Raw genomic sequence first — 15,295 nt, 5'->3', positions numbered from 1 at the left:
AGGCGGAGGATTAACCTACTACACCACAGTGCTGGCCTCTGATGTACTTTTTTTAAACCAGTCTTCCCTTACCCATGCTTTTACCTTATATTTCTCAATGAAATTATTAAGAATAGGAGAAAGAAGATAATGCAGCTAAAGAATAAAAATTTCACAAAGAAATGATATGAGGGGCCGGTGCTGTGGCAAAGCGGGGAAAGCCGCCACCTGTAGCGTCAGCAACCCATGTGGGTGCTGGTTCGAGTCCAGGCTGCTCCACTTCTGATCCAACTCTCTGCTATAGCCTGGGAAAGCAGTAGAAGATGGCCCAAGTGTTTGGGCCCCTGCACCCGTGTGGGAGACCCGGAGGAAGCTCCTGGCTCCTGGCTCCGGATTAGCGCAGCTCTGGCCGTTGTGGCCATCTGGGGAGTGAACTAGCGGATGGAAGACCTCTCTCTCTCTGCCTCTGCCTCTACATCTGCCTCTCTGTAACTCTGCCTTTCAAATAAATAAATAAATATTTTTTTAAATGATACGAATGTGATGTGGAACTTGGAGTTGAAACATGTTTGAGAATGACATGGATAAAAGGAACATCTCTGTTAGAAATTACTACAAATGGAAGGCAGGCGCTGTGGCTCAACAGGCTAATCCTTTGCCTGCAGTGCCCCGGGTTCTAGTCCCGGTCGGGGCGCCGGATTCTGTCCCGGTTGCTCCTCTTCCTGTCCAGCTCTCTGCTATGGCCCAGGAGTGCAGTGGAGGATGGTCCAAGTCCTTGGGCCCTGCACCCGTATGGGAGGCCAGGAGAAGCACCTGTCTCCTAGCTTCCGATCAGTGCAGTGCGCCAGCTGCAGCGGTCATTGGGGGGTGAACCAACTGCAAAAGGAAGACCTTTCTCTCTCTCTCTCTCTCACTGTCCACTCTGCCTGTCACAAAAAAAATAAATAAAAAATAAATTAAAAAAAGAAGTTACCACAAATGGGAGCTGGCGCTGTGTCGCAGCAGGTTAGGCTGCTGACTGCATCCCACTTCATATCCAGCCCCCTGCTAATGCACTTAGGAAGGCAGCTAAAGATGGCCCAAGTGCCTGGGTCTCTGCTGAGTTCCCGGATGGAGTTCCAGGTTCCTGGCTTCACCATGAGGCCGTGTGGGGAATGGATCCTCCCTCTCTCTTCCACCTCCAATATCTGTAACTTTGCCTTTCAAATAAATAAGTAAATCTTAAGAACCAAAAGTCTTCACAAATGGGGGTAGGCCTTTGGTTTAGTTGTTCATTCACTGCATAAGATGCCTATATCCCCTAGAGGAGTACCTGGGTTCAAGGAGTCCCAACCCTGCTCCTGATTCTAGTTTCCTGCTAAGACATGTCCTGAGAGGAAGCAGGTGATGGCTCAAATACCTGTGTCCCTGCTGCCCAGCTGGGAGACCTGGACAGAGGTCCCAGCCCCTACGTACCAGGGAAGTAAACAGAGGATGAGGGTACTGTATCTCTCTCTGCCACTCTCTGTATGTGTCTCTACCTCTCAAATAAATTAACTAGATACCTTATTTTTATTTTTTATTTTTTTGACAGGCAGAGTTAGACAGTGAGAGAGAGAGAGAGAACAGAGAGAAAGGTCTTCCTTCCATTGGTTCACCCCCCAAATGGCTGCTATGGCCGGCACACTGCGCCGATCCAAAGCCAGGAGTCAGCTGCTTCCTCCTGGTCTCCCATGCGGGTGCACGGCCCAAGCACTTGGGCCATCCTCCACTGCACTCCCTGGCCACAGCAGAGAGCTGGACTGGAAGAGGGGCAACCGGGACAGAATCCGGTGCCCCAACCGGGACTAGAACCTGGTGTGCCGGCGCTGCAGGCGGAGGATTAGCCTAGTGAACCGTGGCGCCAGCAACACTTTTTTTTTTTTTTTTTTTTTTTTGACAGGCAGAGTGGACAGTGAGAGACAGAGAGACAGAGAGAAAGGTCTTCCTTTTGCCATTGGTTCACCCTCCATGGCCGGCATGCTGCGGCCGGCACACCGCGCTGATCCGAAGCCAGGAGCCAGGTGCTTCTCCTGGTGTCCCATGCGGGTGCAGGGCCCAAGGACTTGGGCCATCCTCCACTGCCTTCCCGGGCCACAGCAGAGAGCTGGCCTGGAAGAGGGGCAACCTGGACAGAATCCAGTGCCCCGACCGGGACTAGAACCTGGTGTGCCAGAGCCGCAGGCGGAGGATTAGCCTATTAAGCCGCGGCGCCAGCCACCAGCAACACTTTTTTAAAAGTTGTAAAAAAGAGTAACTGTAAAAAAGAGGAACTGAATCACTGCAAATATAACAAGAGGTTAATAAGGAAACCTTGTACTAGATTTTTTTTGAAATGCAAAAATCATTTTCTTATATGAATTTTTAAAATTTTTATCTCCTTATAATATAGTTAATTTTTTAAAATATAAGATTTATGAATTATTTGAATGTGCATTAAAAATTTGAGAAGCGGGCTGGCGCCGTGGCTTAACAGGCTAATCCTCCGCCTTGTGGCGCTGGCACACCAGGTTCTAGTCCCGGTTGGGGCGCCGGATTCTATCCCGGTTGCCCCTCTTCCAGGTCAGCTCTCTGCTATGGCCCGGGAAGGCAGTGGAGGATGGCCCAAGTGCTTGGGCCCTGCACCCGCATGGGAGACCAGGAGAAGCACCTGGCTCCTGCCATCGGATCAGCGAGATGCGCCGGCTGCAGCGGCCATTGGAGGGTGAACCAACGGCAAAAAGGAAGACCTTTCTCTCTGTCTCTCTCTCTCTCACTATCCAGTATGCCTGTCAAAAAAAAAAAAAAAAAAAAAAAAAGCGAGAAGTGGAGTAGGCATTTGGCCTAGCAGTTAAGATATCTGTGTCCAATTAGAGGGCACAGGTGCAATTCCCAGCTCTACTCCCGAGTCCAGGGTTCTGCTAATGCACACCCTGGCAGGCCTTAGTAATTACTTGAGCAAGTAACTGGGTCCCTGCCACCCACATGGGAGACCTGGATTGAGTTCCCAACTCCTGGCTTTGGTCTAGGACTAGCCCCAGCCATTGTAGGCATTTGAAGAATGAACCAGCAGACAGGAACTCTGTCAGTGTGTTGGTCTGTTTGTCTCTTTCTCTTGTCTCTCAAATACATTAATTAGAAAAACACTAGAAGCAAATACAGTAAAAATGTTAACAGCCAACTATCTCCAGGTGATGAGTTCCAGATGATTTCTATATTTTCCATAGGCTTTATTAGGTTTTACAAGTTTTTTATAATTTAGAGTTGTCTTCTGAATGTAAACATAGATGTTAGACAAAGAACATCAAGGGAACAGTTAAGTACAAAGAAGGAAATTAAGATTACACTGGATTTCCTTAATTTGAAGATTATAAGCACACAGAGTAGAGTCCTACCCAAGTAAGTTCAAATAATATTCCATCTTTAGTATCCTAGGTAAATTATAATGCTATGAGCAGGATTTTCCAACAATCTAAAATGAGTTACCTCATTTTCCCATCCCCAGAAACGAATGGCAAAGCAAATGTGCATTTGAGGTAAGAGAACAGAAATCATGTCCCGGCTGGACTGAAAGACTTTGGAAGGCTTGCTCTCACCTCAGTATACTTGCAAGAGTGACATCTAAGGTGGGTGGGGCAGGAAACGACCTACCCCAGATTCACTGAATACAGCAGGAGGGAGACCAGGGCCATGGGAAGACAGCAGGGCGTGACTTAGCAGCCTGTGTGACCTCAGCTGGGCAGGTAAGATGCTGCCAAAAACGTGAATCATTCCCTGGCTGGGTTCTGCACTCTTAAAAAAGAACTCAGAATTTACCTGGGGTGCTAATATGTAGATTTCTGTGTTTGGAATAAAATATGCCTAATTTCACCACCATAGTAAGGAAAGTCTAAAAACAAATATGAATTAACTGTCTGTATCGGAGACTATAAACCATTAAAATTGAAAACATATGTAAACCATACAGACATTTTAGTCTCAATGAAATGCCAGTGATAAAATAACACAAAATATTATGTGCACACTGTGATTACAGCTATTACGTGAAGACTACATACAATCGCAGGATCAGATGGGCCATGAAAACCCACATGTATTTGGAATACAGAACTGACAAGGCACTCTACAACTCTATTTCATTGCTTTCTATCTAGAAAGAGAATTGGGTTTAAAATCAAGATAATTTTAAAAGACTCTAAGAACAGATAAATACTCAGAAATAAAGTCTTCCTCAAAATTTCTAAATTCTAGTGTAAGCTATAATAGGGATCCAAAGAAAAATATTACAGTGAAGCAGTGGCTTCAGCTTGGGGTTCCTGATTTTTAACAATGGACTATGCATAGTGGCCACTAGGGGTCGCCATGATGTCTAAGTAGCAATGATGTTGGCTGCTTTAGTAAGTTTAAGAAGAAAAACCAGTAGCTAAGTTCCTGTAATAGAACAAAAAGTTCTCCTTCTCCATGGCCAATATGTACACAATTAATTGTTCTTTGGAAGAAAGGCATTAGTCTTATATGTTTCTACTGTTTGAACATGATGACAATGATAAGTTGGAAAAGAAGCTGACATTTAATATAAAACGTGAAAGTTTCACTGAGGAAGATGGAAGAAATCCAACCACAGCTTCTTATCTTTCAATTCAGCCTCTGATTTAACCAATATTCTCACCTGTTAGGAAGAACAGAGCAAAGCAGGCAGGACTCTGAGAAGCGGGGAATGCCGTGGAGTGAATTTTTATGGGTGAACAGAGCAGATACACTCACTGGTCTTTAAAGAGATCTGCAATTCTGCCTATCTTTTATATCATGACACGAGCTGAGAAGGCAAGGAACAAGGATCTCTGCACTCCCAAATGGGGGCTTCAACTCTGGAGTTCCAGGTAAGGTGAGGGTCTGGGAAAAGATGACACTGATGCAGGGCTTACCTAGGCAGACAGGCAAAGGCCATTTATACAAAGCATGTCTGTGGAAGCCCAGGAAAGGATAAAACCTTTACCAAGACTGGTGGAGCTAAAGTGCAGTGAGAGAGTGGGCTGCTACAAAACAAGGCTGTAAGGGGAAAAGCAGGAGCAGGTCCCTTGACCTCAGCCAAATGGGCAGCCTTTGAAGGTATTTAAACAGGAAATGGCACAAGAACAATGATAATAACATTTCTGCTGCTCTTTCAACTTCCCTAGCACCATCCCATGTTACCCTGCCAAGAACCCTATCTGGTAGACACTACTAACAGAGCAGGATGCCCCTCGCAGATCTGCTGTTCTCCGCTGAGAATGTGCCAAGAATCACCTGGAATCATTACAAATAGAACCCTCACACCTACTCCATTCATGAAAGGTGGGTGAGGGCACCCTGAATCACCTGCGGAGTTTGCCCTGCGAGGCTAAGGCACCCATGAGTCACTGGGGACGGCGTCCTGTCCCTGCCTGTGGGAAGGGAGAGGGGAATCAGAGTGTTAGTTCTCCACTCTGCAAAAGGGTCACCTGCCTGACTCTGAGGTGCAGGCCCTGGGGTAAGGTTAGGAAGGTAAGGTAAGGTTAAGTTAGTGCAGTGGGCTGTATCTGAATGTACCCTGACCTGGAGGTTCCTGGCCACCGACAACTGAACAAAGGCCGCACAGGGGATGAAAGGAGCACACCCCAGAGGCTCTAAGCTGGGAGCAGGCTCTGCAGAGTGGCAGCAGCCCTGGTGGCACAGGGATGACCAGCTTTCAGCAGGCCTCTGAGACACAGAGAAGCAAACAGCAAGGTGGAGAAGCACCTCTCCTCTTGCACTGCCTACATCCCAGGGGTTCTTGGACAGTTCAGGAGGAAAAAGAACCCCCGAGAGGAAGATCTTGGACAGCCTTCTGAAAGCAATGTGGGAAAAGACAGAACTGTAGCGTGTGCTCTAGTTCATAGTAATTCTAACACTGGCCAAGTAGGCAAATCAGAGTGGAACCAGAATGAGACATTCCATGTTCTCCCTAATATGCTGTCACTTGGGAAGGAACTTTTCAATCAAAATGGAGTAGATCAAATAGATTCTACTGCCCATCCTTTACACACTCTGTATACACACACACACACACCCTACGTGATATTTATAGTTGGAAATGTTCTATAGCATTCCAAAATGCCATTCTTGAATTCATTAACTGGTTTCAAGTTCAAGTGTTTGAACGTGCATAGTAGTTTGCTGAGAACTTTCTTATGATGCTTTCTTTACTCTTTTATGCTGCTCATTTGTATAACTTCTTATGTTTTCTACTGCATCACAAATAGCTGGGGGTCAGAGAGTGCTCGCATTCATTTGTAACTCCAAGAGCAACTGTCCTTTATTTTGATTAAAATTATTAAGATTTCCTCTGTTATCTCAATCAGTGATAAAAGGTAGCTGGAAAAGTCAAAGATAGCAACCGAAAAGACACCAGTTTAAAGAATATGGTTACACATGAACCTAAAAATCCTGCATTGAGGAAGTCACACAAGTTTCCTGCAAAAATCTCTACTTTTCATTATTTCCACATATTTATGGGAGGCCATTAAGAAAACAGGATTCTAGACTATTCTTGAGAGGCATCACCAGAGGTGAGAGAGAAGAAGAATAAAACAGCAGGATTTTTCTTTGTTTCGATTTAACTCATAGGCACACTTGCACAACGTCAAAGGCAAGACTGAACTTAGTGCTGTGATGAAAGGGGCGTGGATGAGCTGGCAAAGGCAAGGACGTGTATGTCCTGGCACAGTGATGAGCAAACACCCTCCAGCAAGCAAGCAGCAATCACAAAAGGAATCCAAGTTTGGGAAAAACCTTTAGGTCACTAGAAGTTTTTACCAAGGCAAGCTAGAAAACATCAACCCATAAGCATATTCATTAGCGGTTATGTCTTATCCCTGGGAGGTAGGGTGTGGGTACAGATCTGGGCAACACGAGAACCTGCAGGCCAAGAAGCCAAGAAAGACGTGTAAACGCTGAGGTCCTGTTCTGGAGCAGGGGACAAAAACAGTGGGAGGAAGTGAAAGAAAGTCCAAGGATGGAAGAAGAAAAACAAATACATCAAGCTCACAAATAATCTCAAATATACCAAGACAGAAAGGAATGTTTTCACCAGTGCCATGAAAACCGGAAGCTGCAGCAACGTTCCAAAGCAAAAGCATGCAAGGCCCAAGAAAAGATGCCACTGCAGAACTTCAAGGGCCATTTTCACCAGAGGGGAGGTGCTCCAGAGAACAGAGGCAGCTGCCCACTCTGCCAGGGGAAGGCAACCTCTCCCTTTCAACACTTCACAGGGCTGTTGTGGAGACTATGACCAGTTTCCTGGTGAACTGCCAAGTGAGATGCTAAGATCCTTGGGATTAAAATTGATAGAAATTATCTCTGTAAAAATCTGGAAGAATCCTTCAGAAATGTTAAGATAAAGAAAGGAAGATAGGTGTTTCAACATACTTCTATCACAATTAATAGATCAAATAGTCAAAAAGCTAGTAAGAATGGAGAAGACACAAACAACACAATGAACTAGTTTGAGCTAATGGACACAGAACCACCCACCAGACAATTAAACACACAAATAGCTGAGTTATGGAAATTTACCCGAAGAGTAGGCATGTCTTAACAAATAACAAAGACTTGATTTTGTACAGGCATGTTCTCTGACCATGGTGCAACGAAGAAACACTTATCTTAGGAAAGAACACAGACAATCCAAGCATACAACTTGGAAAACATACAGAAGAATAAACAAAAAGGTAAAAGAAAAGAAACCCATACAGAAGCTGAAGATAATCAGAAAACAAAACAAAACAAAAAAATCAACAAAACCAAACCCTTGTTCTTTGAAAGACAAACCTCTGAGTGGACTGATCAGGAGGAAAAAAAAGAGGTGGAAGTGACTAAAACCTAATAAATCTAGGGGCCGGTGTTGTACAGTGGATTAAGGTACAGACTGCAACACCAGCAGCCTATATGGAGTCCTGGCTGCTCCATGCCTGATCCAGCTCCCTGCTAATGCACCTGGGAAGGCAATGAAATGTGGCACAAATTCTTGAGTTCCTGAATTTGGCCTGACCCAGCCGTTTCAGCCACTTTGGGAGTGAAGCAATGGATGGAAGCTCGCGCGCGCGCGCGCTCTCTCTCTCTCTCTCTCTCTCTCTCTCTCAAAAGAAACCTCTACCTTTCACATACATAAAATCTTTAAAAAATTTTTGAAAACCTACACAAAACAACTTCCTAGAAAAATTAAATTTACCAAAACTAGCTAAACATGAAATATGAAACTGACAGAACTTGGTGACAGATGAGATGTGGGGAATGAAGAGGCTGTTAAGGGTGACTTGTAAATAAATTTCTCACTTGCCAGGGCTGATAGATGCAAGCTGTATTTACTCAGAGAGAGAGAACTAGAAGAGAAGCACAGGAACAGGCTGGATGTTGTAGCTGGTTTGGGGACCTGGGGAATGTGGGTGCAGAAGGGAGAGGAGAAGGTAGTAGTATGTACAAGTCATAAATTTAATTATGGATAGGCCTTCAACATACACAGGGGTACTTCAAATTAAAAGATAAGTTTACTTTGGTGCAAAACCATTTTGAAATCAATGCAGTTTTTTTCATAATATGCATTTTTCCATGAAGGTTTTTAAAGAACCCTTGAATGCAAGGATTTCAAGTTTTTTTGCACAAAAATAAACCTTTGAATTCCATTTTCCATGAATTTCTTTAAGTCCCCTTGTAAAAGTAGAGATGTTGACGTGCAGTTGGATGTACTGGTCAGGAGCTCAGAAGACAGCAGGATTGAGGATATATTTGGGAAGTTACTTGTATTAAAGTGTTTTATAAATAAAGGGGCTGGTGTTGTGGTATAGCAGGTTAAACCAATGGCTGCAATGCTGTCATCCCATATGGGCACCGGTACAAGTCCTGGCTGCTCCACCTTCGATCCAGCTCCCTGATAACATACCTGGTAAAAGCAGCGGAAGATGCCCAAGTGCTTGGGTCTCTGTACCCATGTGGGAGACCCAGATGAAGCTTCTGGCTCTTGATTTCAACCTGGCCCAGCCCTAGCTGTTGCAGTCATTTGGGGAGTGAACCAATGGATAGAAAATTGCTTTCTCTCTAACTTTCCTTTAAAAATAAAAATGAAAAATTAAAGCTTTTCAAAAACAACAAAACACAAATGTTTTATAAAGCCACAGATGTGGTGAAAATAATCTAAGAAGGCAGGAATTTTTTTAAAGATTTATATATTTGAAAGGTAGATTTACACAGAGAGACAGAGAGAGAGAGAGGGAGAGAGAGCGAGCGAGAGGGCTTCCATTTGCTGGTTCACTCCTCAAATGACTGCAACAGCTGCGGCTATGGCAGGCTGAGGCCAGGAGCCAGGAGCTTCTTCTGGGTCTTCCACATGGGTACAGAGACCCAAGCACTTGGGCCATCCTGTGCTGCTTTCCCAGGCACATTAGCAGGGAGCTGGGTCAGAAGTAGAGCAGACAGGACTGAGATGGGATGCTGAAATTGCAGATTAACCTGCTGAGCCACAATGCCAGCCCCCAAGCAATGCTTTTCAAAGTGTGGTTCCTAGACCAGCAACTGCAACATTATCTGGGGACATGAAGGAAACAGAAATTCTCAAGGTACCCTGGGACTACTGAATCAGAAACCCTGAGCACAGAGCCCTGCAATCTGTGCCCAAACCAGTCCCATTGCACTCCTGATGCAGATCGCCATGTGGGACTACTGATGCACAGTGAGAAGTCAAAAGAAATTGAGGTTGTGCCTGCAGAGTTCCAACACTTAATACATTTTATGTGCCTATAAATAAAATGGTTTTTTAAAAAGATTTATTTATTTTACTTGAAAGTCACAGTTATACAGAGGGAGAGGCAGAGAGAGAGAGAGAGAGAGAGAGAGAGAGAGAGAGAGAGAGAGGTCTTCCATCTGCTGGTTCACTCCCCAATTGGCCACAAGGGTTGGAGATGTGCCAATCTGAAGTCAGGAGCCAGGAGCTTCCTCCGGGTCTCCCACATGGGTGCAGGGGCCCAAGGGCTTGGGTCATCTTCTACTGCTTTCCCAGGCCATAGCAGAGAGCTGGATCAGAAGTGGAGCAGCTGGGTCTCAAACCCGCGCCCACGAGATGCCAGCATTGCAGGCGGCGGCTTTACTTGCTACACCACAGCGCTGGCCTCAAATAAAATGTTTATTTCTTAATATTTGCAGCTGGGACTCGAACCGGCGCCCATATAGGATGCCAGCACTGCAGGTTGCGGCTTTACCCGCTATACCACAGTGCTGGCCCCTAAAATAAGCATTTTGAAATAATGCTGAATGCTACTGATATTCAATGACAGCAGCTCCAGAAGAGACCAAAACAGGCTGAGGAGTGAGCAGCTGAGGAAACAGAAATGGTGAGTAGACAGTTCTGAGAAGTTTGATTATAGCAGCTGATCAAGAGGGTGGAGAGGGGCCAGTGCCGTGGCATAACGGGTTAGGCCACGGCCTGTAGTGCCAGCATCCCATATGGGGGCCGGTTTGAGTCCCAGCTGTTCCACTTCTGAGCCAGCTCCCTAATAATGCACCTGGAAAGCAGCGGAGGATGGCCCAAGGTGGGCATTGCACTCACATGGGAGACCCAGAGGAAGCTCCAGCTCCTGGCTTTGGCCTGGCCCAGCCCCAGCCCCAGCCATTGTGGTCATTTGTGGCATGGTGAACCAGTAGGTGGAGGATCTCTGTCTCTCCTTCTCTCTCTCTCTCTCCGTAACTCTGCCTTTCAGATAAATAAATAAAATCTATTTTATTAAAAAAAAAAAAAGAGGGTGGCGATGGAAGCAGTTGACAAGGGAAGTTTGTTTTTAAATAGGACAGTAATGAGTGTGACGAACTGTTGAGTGAAGAATCTGGCTGAAAAGGAAGACAAGGCACAAGAGAGACAGGGAGCTGACAGCGATGGCACACCAACAGGGCAATGCAGCTCTCTGCCTTAGCAGGAGGAGTGTTTTGTTCTTGAATGTTTAGGAAGGCTATGCATAGCAATAATAAAAAGCAGACCAGGGGCCAGTGCTGTGGCACAGTGGGTTAAGACCCTGGCCTGCAGCACTGGCACTTAATATGGGTGCCGGTTTAAGTCCCAGATGCTTCATTTCTGATCCAGCTCCCTGCTGGTGAGCCTGGGAAAGCAGTAGAGGATGGCCCAAGTGCCTGGGCCCCTGCACCTGCATAGGAGATCTGGAAGAGGCTCCTGACTCCTGACTGGCACAGCTCCAGCCACTGTGGCCATTTGAGGAGTGAAGAAGCAGATGGAAGACCTCTCTCTTTCTCTCTGATTTTGTCTCTCTCTCTCTGTAACACTGTCTTTCAAATAAATAAAATAAATATTTAAAAAAAGCAGACCCGGGGCCAGTGCTGTGGCACAGCAGGTTAAAGCCCTAGCCTGAAGTGCCAGCATCCCATACGGGCACCGGTTCTAGTCCCGGCTGCTCCTCTTCTGATCCAACTCCCTGATATAGCCTAGGAAAGCAGTAGATGGCCCAAGTCCTTGGGTCCCTGCGCCCACGTGGGAGACCCAGAAGAAGCTCCTGGCTCCAGGCTTTAAATCAGCACATCTCTGGCCATTGCAGCCATCTGGGGCGTGAACCAGTAGATGAAAGACCTCTCTCTCTATCTCTACATTTTTCTGCAACTCTGTCTTTCAAATAAATAAATCAAAAAAAAAAAAAAAAAGCAGACCCATTTTTTGGTGATTTTTGTTATTGCTTTTCATATTCTCTATAGATACTGCACCCCTTTATTGCCTGCACGCAGGGTCAACCACTCTCACCACCCTGTCCTTTGTGCCACTGGACAGCACAAGGTTTCTGAAAGTGGCTGGGGGTTGGGCACCCAAAGGAAGGTCTGTGGTTGGAAGAACAGATAACTGCTTTGACCAGAAGAAAAAAGGTTAACAAGGACAAGCATAGATGTGGGAAGTTCAAATGGCTACTATTTCTATTGAGAGGTCATAGGCAAGGCTGTTCCTACTGACAGATGGACAAGTCACTTTCTCTCAGCCTACTGCAATTAAATATGTGATTGTCAAATCCATACTTACTAAGTAAGCCACATTCTACTTATGACTTGGCTACCCGTGTTAAGTTTGCCCATGGGGCAAGACTGTGCTGACAACAGATAGACTTCTCACAGTAAATTCATAAACTGGTTTTTGAACATAATTTGGTTTCTGTGTTGTCTGACTACAGATAACAGACAAACGCAGTCCTTTTTATAGTTACATTCCTTATTGAGTTACTCTCTCAAGATCTGATTGCTTTTGTATAAAGTGTCTAAATAAAATCTCTGGGCCTCCAGAGGCTTGGGCCAGATCCACAGTTAAAGCAGCAAGTCCTCCACCCCTAACTCCATCATGCCTTGTTCAACAAAAGCTGGCTTTTCATTAGCTGTCACTGGTCCAAATGCCACCTCTGCTCTCTCAGTTCACTTACACATCCTCTGTTGCCTTGGATCCTTTAAACTGGCTATCCCAGGACTGATTACTAGTCTCTGCAGGGAGGTACAGATGGCTCTCCGCATCTGTGGATTGCAGTCACCGATTAAACCAACCACAGGCTGGAAGTATTCAGAGGGAAAAATGTGTCTGTACTGAACATGTGCATACTTCACTTTCCTTGTCATTATTCCTTCAACAACATAGAATAACAACTTTCACAACATTCTATTAGGTATTATAAGTAAACTAGAGATGATTTAAAGTATGCAGGAGGAACAATGTAGGTTATAAGCAATTATTACGCCATTTTAGATAAGGGACTTGAGCACACAGATTTTGATTTGTGGGGGAAGGGGACAGCAGGAGGGGGAGTTTCCTAGAATCTCCTACAGATACCAAAGGATAAGAAAAGTGTTGAAATCCACATACAGAGGGGTCTTCAAAAATGTTTGTGGGCAATGATTATTATGAGAACATTATGCACGGACTTCAAAATTTTTGTACACCAAAATAAGTATCTCTTTTCATTTCATTTTTCCATGAACTTTTTGAAGTACCCTTATATTTTCAAGAATAATGCAGGAAATAATAAAACAAGGACCTCAGTGAAATATATCAGTATGCCACTGTTACTTATTTCATTAGTCATTCAACAAGTATTTACAGGCCATAAACTCAGTGCAAGGCTTAACATGAAAACTATGAGAGATACAAAGTCCTCATGGCATTTATAACCCCATAACAAAAGCAATTAGCTTGCAGGGGAAATAAGATGTTTTTTAATACCTCATAGTAAAAGCAATGAAAGCAGAAATAGGTTATCAAAGGAGATCCTCAAACCCAAGTAACTTCAGAAACATCAGTGCAGTGTTCGCGCAGTGATTAAGACAGAACTTGGGATGACAGCTCAGCGCCTGGGTTCAAGTCCTGCCTCCTCCACAGGTCCTGGTCATGCACACCCTAGGAGGAACCAGGTGACAGCCCAAGTGCTTGAGTCCCAGGTTCCTACTTCTGGCCTGGCCCAGCCCTGGCTGCTGTGGGCATTTTGGAGTAAATCAGTCAAGCAAAGATCTCTTTGTCTTTCATATAAAAAATGAAAAAAATAAACCAAAAAATTTACATAGCCCAGCGGCAGTTTTTCCCTGTTTCTGTCCTTGAATCATCGCAGTTGTGCAGTCTTTCACATGCTCCCACCTCAGCTCTGAGCAAACAATCTGATGACCTCAGGTATTCTAAAAGTGCCCACACACAGCAAATGCTCAATTAGGATCCGTTTCCTCTTCTCTTTCCTTCCGTTTTTTTTTTTTTTTTTTTCTCTCTCCCTTGGTGAGCAAGGAAGGGAAAAAAGGGAACAAACAAAAACTAGGTCTCTTATAGACAGCATTTATGGTATAAAAATACTGGAAAAAGTAAAAAACACATTTCTTATTGCCTACCTTGTGTCTGCGGGCTGTAAGGAGACAGGAGTTTGGATCTTTTCTTTTCATATCCTTTCTGTGTGATGTCCCCTAAAATAGCAAGAAACAGAAACAGGCTATGTATTATTCTTAGCCAGTGGTTGTTCACTGTAAAAACAAAATTAATTACAGAGCATTACCAAACTGCCACATACAGAGTGTGTGTTGGGGAGAGGACATATGGTTCTCAGCCAAGGATTTTGCTCCGTGTGATTTCCCACAGGCATGGGGCTGACTTCTTGTGGAAAACTGTAGGGCTTGTCCCAATACCAGTCTTACACAGCAATCTGTTACATACCATGACAGAGATTCCCCAAGGACTTGTTTGCCCCTAGATTCCTTGGGATTTAAGAAATCCTAAAATGGAATGCTGCAAGGCTGACAAGACAATGCTTTGGCCATCTAAGTGTAACTGGTTCGTGAGTTACTTGTTTATACTGCTTTATAGAGCCACATAATATCAGAAGTGTAATGAAGGGGAACTGTCAGCGTTCAGACACTGGAATGGTTTGTTAAAAGGGCCTTGTGGGGCCGGCACTGTGGCGTAGTGGGTAAAGCCGCTGCCTGCAGTGCCGGCATCCCAAATGGGTGCCAGTTCAAGTCCTGGCTGCTCCACTTCTGATCCAGCTCTCTGCTATAGCCTGGGAAAGCAGTAGAAGATGGCCCAAGCCCTTGGGTCCCTGCACCCATGTAGGAGACCTAGAAGAAGCTCCTGGCTCCTGGCTTTGGATCGGCACAGCTCTGGCTTTGGATCGGCCATATGGGGAGTGAACCTGCAGATAAAGACCTCTCTCTATATATATAACTCTTTCAAACAAACAAATCTTTAAAAGGTCGGGGGGAGGCCTTGTGTACCCTAATACAAGCACTGGAACCTCGGGTTGCAGTTCCCACATACCCTCACTTCAGCTCACTGCTTTGCATTATTTGTGGATGTCTTTTCTATGAGGTTAAAATTTTAAAACTACACATTAAGCACCCACAAAGTACACACACAACAAATACCAAAAGGATAAACTGATAAACAGAGGGAAAATGGGTGGCTGAACTGCCAAGAAATACGCCAGGTAGTAAAGAAAGAGCAGCAAGTGGATGGGTAGAGGGCAGGGATGAAATGAGCAGGAAATGCAGAGGGGCGAGAGGACATTCAAGGTAGAGAGTGATGCCGAGCCAGGGGAAGAAATACATGTGACATGATAAACCACTCCTTTCTGACCAAAAAAAAATTTAGAGTAAAAATGTCATTTTAAGTATTCACATTTTTAACATGCACTCTTTATGTAGTCAAGTGATTGGGGGGGAGCATATTTCGATGGGCATATGAAATTGAAATCAAGAGCAATGAATGTCGGTTGCTTCAGGGGGGCTGGTGGAGAGGCAGGGGCCTTACTGCCGGCATGCAGTAGGG

The 15,295-nt window shown here is 45.0% G+C and overlaps 1 protein-coding gene across 3 annotated transcripts in view; it reads right to left on the bottom strand.

The window, feature by feature from the left end:
- Positions 1–15,295, bottom strand: part of DIP2B (disco interacting protein 2 homolog B) — a 240,773-nt gene that overhangs the window by 108,094 nt on the left and 117,384 nt on the right. For all 3 annotated transcript variants that reach the window (XM_062203679.1, XM_062203677.1, XM_062203678.1), the window contains exon 2: positions 13,867–13,938. In XM_062203679.1, the coding sequence (XP_062059663.1) occupies positions 13,867–13,938 (72 nt within the window). The remainder of the gene's footprint in view (positions 1–13,866; positions 13,939–15,295) is intronic.

Source organism: Lepus europaeus, chromosome 10 (genome assembly GCF_033115175.1).
Source record: "Lepus europaeus isolate LE1 chromosome 10, mLepTim1.pri, whole genome shotgun sequence".
NCBI classification, from domain to species: Eukaryota; Metazoa; Chordata; class Mammalia; order Lagomorpha; family Leporidae; genus Lepus; species Lepus europaeus.
The sequence above is the reverse complement of the archived record's forward strand: the minus strand, read 5'-3'. Positions and strand labels throughout refer to the sequence as shown.